This window comes from Podarcis vaucheri (genome assembly GCF_965113315.1).
Source record: "Podarcis vaucheri genome assembly, chromosome: 1".
Taxonomy (NCBI): Eukaryota; Metazoa; Chordata; class Lepidosauria; order Squamata; family Lacertidae; genus Podarcis; species Podarcis vaucheri.
Window position 1 is genome coordinate 111,780,679 of NC_138759.1, and position 12,615 is coordinate 111,793,293.

General features: G+C 41.8%; 1 protein-coding gene across 7 annotated transcripts in view; it reads right to left on the reverse strand.

The window, feature by feature from the left end:
* The window catches only part of COBLL1 (cordon-bleu WH2 repeat protein like 1), a 91,542-nt gene that overhangs the window by 31,012 nt on the left and 47,915 nt on the right, over positions 1 to 12,615 (reverse strand). For all 7 annotated transcript variants that reach the window (XM_082236680.1, XM_082236682.1, XM_082236681.1 and 4 more), the window contains exon 2: positions 2,854 to 3,039. In XM_082236680.1, the coding sequence (XP_082092806.1) occupies positions 2,854 to 3,039 (186 nt within the window). The remainder of the gene's footprint in view (positions 1 to 2,853; positions 3,040 to 12,615) is intronic.

Genomic DNA, 12,615 nt, shown 5'->3' on the forward strand with positions numbered 1-12,615 from the left:
TTCCCCTTACTTTTTAGGAGGAAAAAAGAGCGTCTTATGGAGCGAAAAATACGATAGTTTATTTCATTGGGATTCAGCAGCATCTGTAAGGCAAAAGCCACTTTCAACACTGTCAAGAAATACTGTGGCACAGAGATATCGAACACTTTCATAAGATTAAAACCCTGCAGAATGTCTCAGCGACTGTAAAAAAACAAGCAACATTCCTACTCAAGTTTAATCTACTGCACAGTAACATTCAGCATAGAAGCTTTAAAGTTGCTCTTGGGTCAACCCTGATAATGAATAACAGAGATTATGATGAAATAATTTTTCCACCTCCTAATTGGAACAGCTTACACAACGCCTCCCTGAATTATAAAAAAGGGCCTTGTTGAACGCAAGGCTCAACAAAACATTTCACCAAAAGACTACCAAGCAGCCTAAGAGCCAAGAGTAACTTTAAAAAAAGAAGAAAAAATATGCCTTCCACACTGCTTCCTCCCCTGTGACTGGTTGCTGTAGTGGGGATAGCAGGTCTCTTGACTACATTTCTGAAGGTTTATGGAGTTTGTGGCCCACCTGGCCTTGCACAGCAAGGCAGTTCCACACTAACCAATTGCAATAAACAGAACCGGTCTTCCTGAAATATTTTACCCAATCGCTTACCGTAAACCTTATTTTTGTACAAGAGTATACAAAAGAGCAAATTGTATTATAAAATGAAACAAATCCTTCCTAAAACAGCTTCAGGAAGGGTAGGGGATGCAGAGACGCAGCCCATTAAATAGTTAAGCACTGACTGGTAGTTACTTATTTAAAATCCTAGGACACATACCTAATTCCTGCTGGCTCATGAACAAGGACCACCCAGATATAACTAAAGACTAGCAAATACACACACAGCTTTTCTTTGCTGTTTTACAGTCTAGTGAAAACAAACTAGTACTTTTACTACCGCAAACCCTGTATCAATTCTTGTAAGTCTTACCATGCTGAACTTAAATGACCTGTACAAAAGCTCCACTTAGAAGGGCTCCCAAATCACAATTCTTTTAAAAAGCTAAATTTGCCAAAATACCCAAACAAAATATTTTTTCCCCCGCCCAAAAAGCTATGATTCAGATTATATTTTTATTTCAACTGCCTTGAGCGGAATTTCGTTGCAAGTAAACATTCAATTCAATTAAGTAATTGTTTCATCAGTCTAAAATTCAAGCGTGAAAATATCAGTCACCAAATCCTGTATTTTGCACCAAACCTTTTTTTTCTATTTCAGCATCTATTCTGCAGTAAATACAAATTTTAAACTGTTAACTGAAAGCAATGTTCCACCTGAATTGTAGCAACCTGCCAATCATGTTTGCACATATTTTCAAGGGGGTTCCAGTATTTCAAATTAGGCCACGTTTTGGAAAATTACTTACTGGGTCCTACTCCTAAGTAAAATTCTGAGGAGGAAACACAGATAGCCAAACCTAACTACAGCAGTGACATCTGCAAATCCACTGGCCAGGGATATGTGATAAATAGAATACCTGGCACCACACAGATAATTACTGAAAGATCTAATTTCCACTAAAGTTTTGGAGCAGGTAAGAAACAGCAAGGATGACTCGCACAATGCCTTCCTTTCTCCACACACTACACAAATGAGAGAATACCCCGCCCACCTTCCCAGAACTTTATTCACGATGCTTTTGAGAGCCAGTTTGGTGTAGTGGTTAAGAGCGGTAGTCATGTAATCTGGGGAACCGGGTTCGCGTCTCCGCTCCTCCACATGCAGCTGCTGGGTGACCTTGGGCAAGTCACACTTCTGTGAAGTCTCTCAGCCCCACTCACCTCACAGAGTGTTTGTTGTGGGGGAGGAAGGGAAAGGAGATTGTTAGCCGCTTTGAGACTCCTGAAGGGGAGTGAAAGGCGGGGTATCAAATCCAAACTCCTCTTCTTCTTCTTTTCTTACGTAGCAGATGGCTTAAATAGCCATCATGTTATACACCAATCTTCACAGGTTTTGCTGCAGATTTTAGCATCTAAAGAGTAATTTAGAGGTCCTTGAAGGGCCACGCTCTAAAAAGGAAATTATCTGGGCAGATTTATAGGCAAGAAAATGTTTCTTTCACTTTTTTTGCTCATTGTTAATTATTACTGAGAACTGCCTCCACTTTTTTTCCTGTTCTTTCAATTTTATCATTTTGGCCAATTTCCACAAACTAGAAAGAAGTGTGCATAAGCCCCCAAATGCTTTTTTTAAAAGGCTCCAGGGACCTGTGCAAACTTTGCCCTAGCTCACAGAAACACACAGCTCATGGAAGCTCTTGACCAAGACTTGGGAGCAACAGAGCTGTGTATCAATCTGAGCTAAAGCTTAGGGCAAAGTTGCCTTACTCTCTGTATGCCTTCTCTTTGGGCCATGTGACTGTGCCTCAACCCCACTCTCAGTCTTTCCTAGTCACGTGGAAGGAAGGTATTACATTTTCACTCAATCCAGCCAGAGAGAGTTTCCTAGAGTTTTGCCAGACAAGATTAGCTCCCGTTTGCCTTGGCATTTCCCTGAGCTGTGCCCCACTGGATAGCTGAAGGGCTTCACTATTCCCCGAAGTCTTAAAAATCTGTCTTTGGGGACCTCTGGTTGAACTGCAATTAAGTTATCTAGGACAAAAAACGAGAGGAACAAGGTTCATTTAAACTAAAAAACAAAACAAACGTACATTGGTGCAAGATAACAAAATCATGTGGGGCACAAACAGCTTGCTGGGTTTTTGGATCACAACATAGACATTATTGGATTTCCAGGTTCAACACCCAGGTTGGAATTAGTACGTGCTAAAGCACTTCTGCTGCAGAACAGCATGAATTCTTTCTTAAACGTACCTGCCATTAACAGTAGTAGACTTGATCACATCACCTGGGAGAACCACAGACAGCTCAATGTCTCTGTCGATTATGTTTTCTTTTTGCTCCATGGTGAAGTTAGTTAGTTCTGAATCATCAAAAGAAGGACAGTCAGTGATCCTTGTCTCAGATGGAGGACGAGGAGCTTTCGGCTTGGCTTTCCGTCTGAAATAGAACATAAATTTAACGCAATTAGGAAAAAGCGTATCAGCAGAACACTACAAGGAAGTGGGTAAAGGCTTCAGTGCTGGAGTCCTGGATGCAAGTGAGCTGTGCAGTTCCTGAGTTGTCTGCTAAATCCGAGGGAAACTCCCTGACCAAACTGAATTACCAGTACAGTGATCAAGCAATTCAAGGATTGTTTTGCAAGGCACCCCAAGGTTTCCTGAACAACTAAGCTGGAATTGTCTCTCTCTCTCTCTCTCCTCCCCCCCCCCCCGCCATTAAGCTCTTTCCCCCTCCTGGTTCACACAATTGCCTTTTCTTTAAGAAGTCAAGTTTATCTAAGAGTCCAGATCCTGACTTATTGTATTTGGGAATTCTCATTTGAATGCACAGGAATGTGATAAGATGGAACAGATATTGGTTCGTCAGGGTTTTGCCAGTCTGATTTTGGACATCCCTTTGCAAACTTCCCACTTTTTGGAAGCAAGGACAACTGTGATTGTGATGGTTGAGATATATATGAGACAGATATATTTAACCTTCTCCAAAGTGCATAATCAAACAATGCAGTATTTTTAAATTTCTCTCTACCCCTTTAATATTTGCTTTTCACAACATGTTACATGAAGATGGTAAGCTGAACATTACAGAAATATACTACATCATGGTAAGCTGAACATTACAGAAATATACTACAATCATATTAAAATCAGCTCTGCGTCACATATTTTAAAATGTACAGCACTGGACACAGACATTATAACATTTACTTAACACACTGCCAAGTATCTTTAAAGTATGTTGCACTATAAAATCTGGTAAAGGAACACGGGCAATACACAACTTAGTTTTGCTCAGGCTATAACTGTTCCATCTTGCAGTAAGCCGTGGGGGTGGGAACAGCTCTGCAACGGCAATGATTTTGGGGGCAGGAGCGGGGGGAGGGACATGATGGTAGTAAGACACAACTTAGGGATAATTAACACATATATGTGCTCCATTCAGTATGCAGTACAGTAATTTGATAACGTTCAGCTGAACATGTGTATTACCAGCCCCAAAACACACATACACACACAGTATTAAACACTGGATCTGAGGCAATGCAAGAATATATTTGTGTCTGATCTGTGAAGTCTGCTTCATTTTCATGCAACTTCACTTAGCAGAATGTTAGAGCAAACAAAAGTTAAGTAAACACCTGTGGGGGAGGGAGGGGAAATTGTTCTCAGAAAACACAACTATTAAGCAATTTAGCCTTGAAATTGAACAGCATGATGCACGTAGCAGGAATGACCAGGTAAATACATGAATACAGCAGGAAATCATGTGTCATCTGTTTTGAAAAGTAAGACTGGGTTAAGGCTGCAATTCTGAGGCAGCTTGGAGGGGGGGGTTCAGAAGATAAATTATCTCATCCAGTGCCCCTGCAGACTCACGTTGAGGGTAGAGAGCACTCCTGTGTTCATCTATTCCTTTTTTTAAATTACCCTTCCCCTCTCATTATTCCCAACCCCATATTGTAACCCCAAATAACTCAATGGGAGAAAATGATGATTGTTTCAGCCCACATCTACATAGTATGTAAAAGGTAAAGGACCCCTAGATGATTAAGCCCAGTCAAAAGTGACTATGGGTTTGCTGCGCTTATCTCGCTTTTTAGGCCGAGGGAGCCGACGTTTGTCCACAGACAGCTTTCTGGGTCATGTGGCCAGCATGGCTAAACCGCTACTGGTGCATGGAGAACCGTGACGAGTTCCACAGTGCACAGAAATGCCATTTACCTTCCTGCTGCAGCAATACCTATTTGTCTACTTGCACTGGTGTTCTTTTGAACTGCTAGGTTGGCAGAAGCTGGGACAGAGCAACGAGAGCTCACCCTGTCATGCAGACCCGAATTGCCAACCTTCCGATCAGCAAGCCTGAGAGGCTCGGTGGTTTAGACCACAGCACCACCTGCTTAGTATGGACCCCTGTGTGCACAGAGCATTCTGGTACCCTTATGGCAGCCTTACATGCACTGGCCTCCGCAGTAACAGATTCACCAAAATTGGAGTGAAAGGATGTCCTACTGGACGTCGTCCCCATCAGTAAGTACTTCCAGTAACGTGGCACAGCAAAGAACTAAACTAGGTTCCAGAAGAGACTAAGGTGATTTCTATATATAAAGCCCAGGCTTCCACTCTCACTCCTCCCTCCCTCAAACAGACTACTAGAATTTTCAAATTCATAGAAAAACGGTGACGGAACCAGCAGGAAAACAAGTATGCTGCTGCTCATATTTTATAACAGAGGTGGGGATCCAGATGTTGATGGGATTTCAAGGACAGTATCCAACTGACACATCTTAACGCAAGGATTTCTAATTGAGCAACAGAATGTCCCTCCCTCTTTGCCCCCATCACCTCAAATCTGCTCCCGAAATTTGGTGAAACCCCTAGAACAGATTTAGGGGGCACATGGGAGGGAGCGCAGGGGGGAAAAGTTCCACTAAACAAATGACACAAGTTACTCCAAGCTACTTCGGATACAATCCCAAGTACCTTCAGTCCCAGCCAGCATGGCCAATGCTCAAGGATGACCGACAGAATCTAGCAGCTATCCAGAGAGCCACTGGTTAGCCTACTCTGCTTTACAGAATGAAGATGTCAATAATATTTATCTTCCTTCTGGAGTTGGGTGCGAGAAAGAGAGTGAGTGGACAACTGAAAGGAAACAAGTGAGAACAAGACTGCATGGATGTGTGGTGTTTCTTCAGTCTGTGTTGTCCACCCCCAACCTAGGGGCTAATCTGACAGTCAAGAGTTGTGCCTCGCACAGACTGCATAATTGACATGCAACACAAAGCTCATCTTGATTCAGAAAGCTCTGAAAAGAAAACTTTCAAACCACAAACAGAATACAGTACTGAGTTATGTGAAACTTCAGTGTTTATATTTAGAAACGTAATTCTAAAAGGAGTGTGGGAAAACAAATGAATGGTGCATGGGAGAAAAAGAAAAAAACCAACCAACTGGGCAATTCATAGCATTCTGAAGACGGTTTTTCCAAATTCAGTCCTTAGTTTATTTCTTAAATTTAAAAAATGCCAATTTATGAAAATAATGAATCATTATCACACAACTGTCAACATGGTATGTGCTCTGATCATCATCCACCTACATCTTGGCTGTGAGTCCAGGAAGACCTGCTCCTTGACTTGCATGCTTTTTCCCACCTGGCCTGGGAGGGCAGGCCCTGACTGACTCCAGCTACAAAAGCTGAGGCTGCTGAACAGACTCTTGGGTTGGGGTATTGCTAGGGGTTTTGGTTGGGAGCGTGGTTGTTCCTGTTTTTGATATTGATTTTTTTGTATCTTTATTTTAGATCTTATTATGATTTATATGGAAACTGTTTAATTTGGTTGTGTACTTTTTAATGCTTTATAATTTTTTGTTTATGGCTACTTTTGCTGTGTTTGTAATCGCAAGCCACCTTGAGCGTGGTTTTAACTACGGAAAGGCGGCGTACAAAAGTAAAATTATGTACGTATGCTGTCACAAAAGACAATGAGTTTTTTGTGATCTTAACACTATACCATGAGCTCCATTAGGAAAAGGCGCAGAAGAGGCCCACCGGATCAGACCAAAGGTTCATCTAGTTCATTATCTTCTTTCTCACAATGGTTAGTCATTGACTATTTTGAAAGCATTTACTGAATATTTGGAAGGAGGGATGCCATTTCTTTGTTCTTTCTCCAGACACTATTTTTAGAAAGGCAAAAATTATAAATATTTATGTAAAGTTCCCAGAGCCCTGAGGACAGAGAAGGGCATAAAGCTAAAAAAATATAATGCATAATATTAAAGATGCACAACCACAGCCTGGAGTGCCTCATGGGAATTTCTCTCTTTAGAACTTCAATGTAAACAAAGTAAACAGGAGAACTATAGACTTATATGTGTATGTATTTATGAACGGAGAATTTAGGAAGGATTGGGGGAGTTCTAATCCCTGAGATTAGACCTTTGCTTTAAAAGAAGAGGAGGGGGTTTTTTGCCTTAAAAGTAAGTTGCAACTTTCCCCAACCTTGTAGAATGGGTGGATTGGGGTAAAGCCACAACACACTGGATGAGGGACTGGGAAGTCAGCTATTTCCCACCTCTACTGTTTCTCCCTGTTATGTACTGAAGTTCTCACCCTGGACCAGCAGGGGGATACTGTAGATAGTTCAGGTCCACATATGCAAATAAGGGATCGAATGTGACATTCAGTGATTGGATAGTTACAGAAAGTTGTTACAGTTACGTTGTACTGGAGCTCTATATAAGCAGGCTGGCTGAACCCTTCAGTTCAGTTCTGTTCTGGCCTGTGAATAAACAAGAGCTGTTTGAAGAATCGCTGTGTCGTCTGATATGTTCACCCACAACCTAACACTCCCCCTCCTCTAACATTCAGCCAAGCACTGCCCTCCACTCTCTGATACAGTATGAGGTGTTCTGGTCACCCAATGAATTTCTGTGTGGGCAGGATCTGGCAAATGCTGCACGACAAATGGATACCTGTGGTCTTGGGATAGGAAAGCAATCTCCTGCCCTTACTGATTACCGACATACAAACCCTGCAATTTCCTTCCGCCCTGCTTGCTTTCTGCCAATTCCGACCTATTCCATGCGATAAATTAAAACCTAAAGTGAATACTTAAGGATTTCTAAAATAAATTTTAAAAACAGGTGTGCAGGGGCAAACGCACACACATATCACTTTCTATGAAATTCGAATCTTTTGTATCGGAAGCGCATTTCATAGTTCAACCATGCATTGTGTAAAGAAGTACTTCGTTTTTTCCGTCCCAAATCTTCCAATGTTCAGCTTCATTGGATTGCTCCAGGTTCTAGTATTATGAGTAAGCAATAAAGTAAACCACAGTAAAGGACTGTGTTATTCCTCTCTTGTAAATGACTAACAAGTTCCATTGATTATGGGGTAGTGTGCGCCCTTTTTAATTTTTTACTTCCAGCCAAAGAAAACATTTTCCTCTGATCCTGAAGGAACCCCTGGACTCTCCAGGAAGGTCTGTAAAAGATTCCTCGTCTGAAACACTGGGAAGCCCCTGCAAATCAGTGCAGACAACAGAGAGCTATATGGACCACTGGTCTAACACTGTACAAAGGAGTTTCCTATGCAGCTATGCATCAAGTATTCCCCTTAAATAGCTCTTATACATTTGAAGGGAAGAGTGATTGGCCCCGTAAAGCACGGTAATTAAGCTAATAATTTAACAGAATGCTGGAAAACCCTTTTTTGTACCACACTGAAACCAGAAGCCAGCTCCGCCAGTTGCTCTCTGCTTCTTTCTAAGCAATTGGCACTGACCTCTCCGCAGATCTGATAATATGACCTTTGGACAGCAGCAGTCCTGGAAACAGAAACGCTTTTCAGCTGGCTCCAAGTCCAAATGACATTTTCTTACTTCAAAAGGCCAAAAAAGCATACTTTGAGCAGCAGGTTAAAGCCAAATCTGTCACAGATATTCATGCTTTCAGCCAGGGTCGTTATGGCACCTAAGGAAAGTGTGTCAGACCCTGCAATAACTTGAAAAAAAAATCCACTGTGTAAGCCTTTGTTGCTTGATTCCATAGCTGAAGTGAGCCACTAACAGTGAGGCTCCAACTGTTATCATCTCGGCCATTTAATTAAAAGGCTCCTGCAGTTTTTAAAACACACTTGAACTTCTGCAGTGTTGCATGACTGCAGATCAATCAACATTCATACTAACAGCAAACGCGTTCTCCAACTAGCTATCATTACGCAGCTAAAACAGCACTATCCACGCACAAGAGGGAGGTTATCAGCAGGTTTCTTGGAACCAAAGCATTTGCAGAAATAGAAAAACTTTAGCGGGGTGGGAGCTTAAGGGGCAGGACCCCTGAAAGATAACCCAATGGGGATCCAGCAGACTTAGAAGGGAGGAATAATAGAATCACTATAGCTAATTGTTGAGCTGGAAGGGACCTTGAGGGTCATCTAGTCCAACTCCCTGCAATGCAGGAATCTCCTCAGAAAGGTCATAGCTAGCTAGCTGGCAGGCAGGCACTCTGAACAGGAGCATTTTCATGCTGCAACATTTTCTTGCATGCCCCAAGTGCAGCCCAGCAAAGAAAAAAAGCTGCAGTCAATCCCAGGAGAGAACTAAGAAAACACTGGGTTAAATAAATCCTGCCTGTGGCAGTCCCAGCAGTAGCCAGGGGTGTTATATAGCTATGAGAATGGGGGTCCCAATCATATAATTCAAAATTAGATCTACTGGCATCAATTCTAGTTTGACCCTAAATGTACCTTTCACTAAAGAAAACAAGGAATGAAATTAGACTGCCACCAGAAAAGCAAGGAAAGGAAAAGAAACAAGCTAACAGGCAGTAGGAATTTCTTTTCTATACAAAATACTTTTAATCTTTTAAATCAGTTTGTTAGATCTTGCTTTGTTGAATCAGCAGCATTATCCAAATAAATAAGTACAGGCGGATTTATTTGGTGTAAACAGGAGTTCAGAATTACAAGCTTCTCTTTCTTGCACTTTCAAGATAAAGCAGAAATAAACATGGCAACAATAAAAAAAAGTCATGGTTCCATGCATAAATTTCTGTTTTATTAATATTACGGGATAATAGTGAAAAATAATGAGTGTCCTTTGAAGGGAATTGCATGCCAGCAATATGGGAAGCTTTGCAATTTAAACGACTGCCTGGCCCCTTTGCAGTCAGCTGATTAAGCTGGAAAGATTAGGGAACCAGCTGAGGAGTAAGGCTGAAGACACAAGGTGGGGGGGGGATCAGAGACAGACGAATGTACACCCTCACAAGCAACGCATCCAGGTAGCGATACATTTGGGAATGTCTGTACTATTTTAGCTCTTCTGCTTCCTGCATGGCAGACATGCTGGCTGCTTCAGGAAACACCCCGTCGAGGCAAACAGGAAGTGAGTGGCACCAGCACCAGTGTGAGAAGAACAAGTCATCTGCCTGTCATCTGCAATATTTTACTTACTCTGAGTGAGACAGCACTTAGCAGAGAATGCAGGAAACTTGCCTTACAAAAGTTTATAAACGAAGACAACTGGCATGCACACACAGTTTCAGCTGCAGGAGGGTTCGAGAGAAGAAAACCAGCAATGTTTATATTTGATGGCGTTTAAAGATTTGATACCTGGTTTATTTAGCAAGATCCCTTGAAATACACCAGCAGTGTTCTACTGAAATTTAATGTGTGGTGCACAGTAGTTGTGTGCTTGCACAGAAGCTTGCAGTAGATTTAAGCTGTGCTGTGGCCTTAAAGAGACAAAAGGAACATATTCTGGGGAGGTGGGGAGATGATAAATTATTTATACAATCTGAAATGCCAGGGGCACGGATTCAGGAAAAGTTATGCACTTTTGAACCCCATTTATTTCAGCACATGTGTGGGTTTTTCCTGTTAAAATCAATAGTAATCCAAGGTACTCAACTTTTACTAGATTGTGCCCAAGACTTCTACCACAGCCTGAAATTTTTAGTGCATACATTTTATTTCAAGGATTTACATCCTACACTTCAATAAATTCCCAGTACAATGTAAAATACAATGAAAATGAGAATAATAAAATTACACAGTTTAGAGGAGCAGCACAACAGCAGGTCAAATATATATTTAAAAGCCCAGATCAGATTAAAATGTCTGGAATTTGTTTTAAAAGGTTCTTGCCTGACAATGAAATATTAAAATAGGCACCAGGTCAAATTTCCTAAAGAGAGTATTCTACAGCTAGTACCACGAGAAAGAAGTTCCTTCCCCAAGTAGTCAGACACCAAACCAACAGCTGCTAGGGTACCAATAGAAAAGGCTTCCGCTGTATATCTTAAACTTCTGAAGGCAAGTAGAACTACCACTTCCTCCCCAATGCTGATAAGTCTAACTATGGGCATCATAATCTATGGCACGGTATCCCCTGTCATTCATTTAAACCAAAACTTCCGAATACAAAACAATTTTGCAGATACCTTCAGATAACATTGCTTTAAAAGACACTATCTCACTAAGCACTGCTGCAGGAAATAGTCGATTTTGCACATGTCTAAACGAAGTTACTTTATCAAAGATTTCAATCTATTTTAGAAAGCAAGCAACCGACCACTCAATTTGTACAATATAAAATGATGGTACAGCTGCTAACATCAATTTCTAACTCAAGTCATGGAGGTGGGGTCCATTTTAAAAACTACAGTGGTACCTCGGGTTAAGTACTTAATTCGTTCCGGAGGTCCGTTCTTAACCTGAAACTGTTCTTAACCTGAAGCACCACTTTAGCTAATGGGGCCTCCCGCTGCGGCCGCACCGCCAAAGCACGATTTCTGTTCTCATCCTGAAGCAAAGTTCTTAACCCGAGGTAATATTTCTGGGTTAGCGGAGTCTAACCTGAAGCGTATGTAACCCGAGGTACCACTGTATGTGCCACAAAATCTGACCAACCATTAAATGAACCGGAAGAGAACCCTTTGCATGCCTATGTGGGGGGTAAAACATTATTCTGATTGTACATGTATAGGATCGGGCTGTGTGTTTCTACGTCCTTGGAAATTAAAAGGATAAGGCACAGAGACAGACAGGAGGGTAGCAAATATACTGGGTAGCAGGTGAAGAAAGAAATGCTATCCATGTAGGGTTGCCAGCCATTCCTAGAAAAACGTGATTGTCCTCCCCCCCCCTTTTTTTTGGGGGGGGGGAGAACAGTGTCTCCCTGTCCTGTATGAACTTCAAATGGGATGCCTTTTTCACGTATTCAAGCTCCTCTTCTTCAAAACTGCACACGAGCCAGTGGGTTCAATGGGAGGAGAGCCGAGAGTGAGAGCAAGAGTTATCGTGGGACATGGGCAGAGGTTGGGGTGGGGCCAACTGCAGTTGCAAAGTGTCAAGAGAAAGGTTTTTTTGTTTTTACAAGTTCTATGCCAATCATGTTGAAAAAGCCTCCTCTAGGTGGCTTTTGTAATTTTGCTGAGTAGCAAAAATTGCACAAGTATAAACTATGCACCTGTTTTCATCACAAACCAAGGAGTGCGCATAATACAAATCAAACGGAGCACTTGTCTCTGCAGATGTGGGAAATGAGTTCCCTTTCCTCAAGCTCCCTAAGCAGTAGAAGTTATTACATCCCACAAGCTGCCACTGTGTTAACTACTACCTAGCAACTCAAGCACTCTTTGATCTTATCCAACACATCCCTGACAAACAGCAAACAATGCTCTGATCTTGTAACAAATTACTAGAGCAGCATTACCTACCTTAGCAATAAAATAAAATAATCCATACTATATGTGCAATGTTACGATCTTTAAAAGTCTGATTCTTGAGGTGAAGATTTTAAACTGTGTTCCAAAGAAACTTACCAGGGGTTCCCAAGTTACTAATACTGTACCTGTTTATTAGGTAAAGATAAAGGGACCCCTGACCATTAGGTCCAGTCATGGCCGACTCTGGGGTTGCGGCGCTCATCTCGCTTTATTGGCCGAGGGAGCCGGCGTCAGCTTCCGGGTCATGTGGCCAGCATGACTAAGTCGCTTCTGG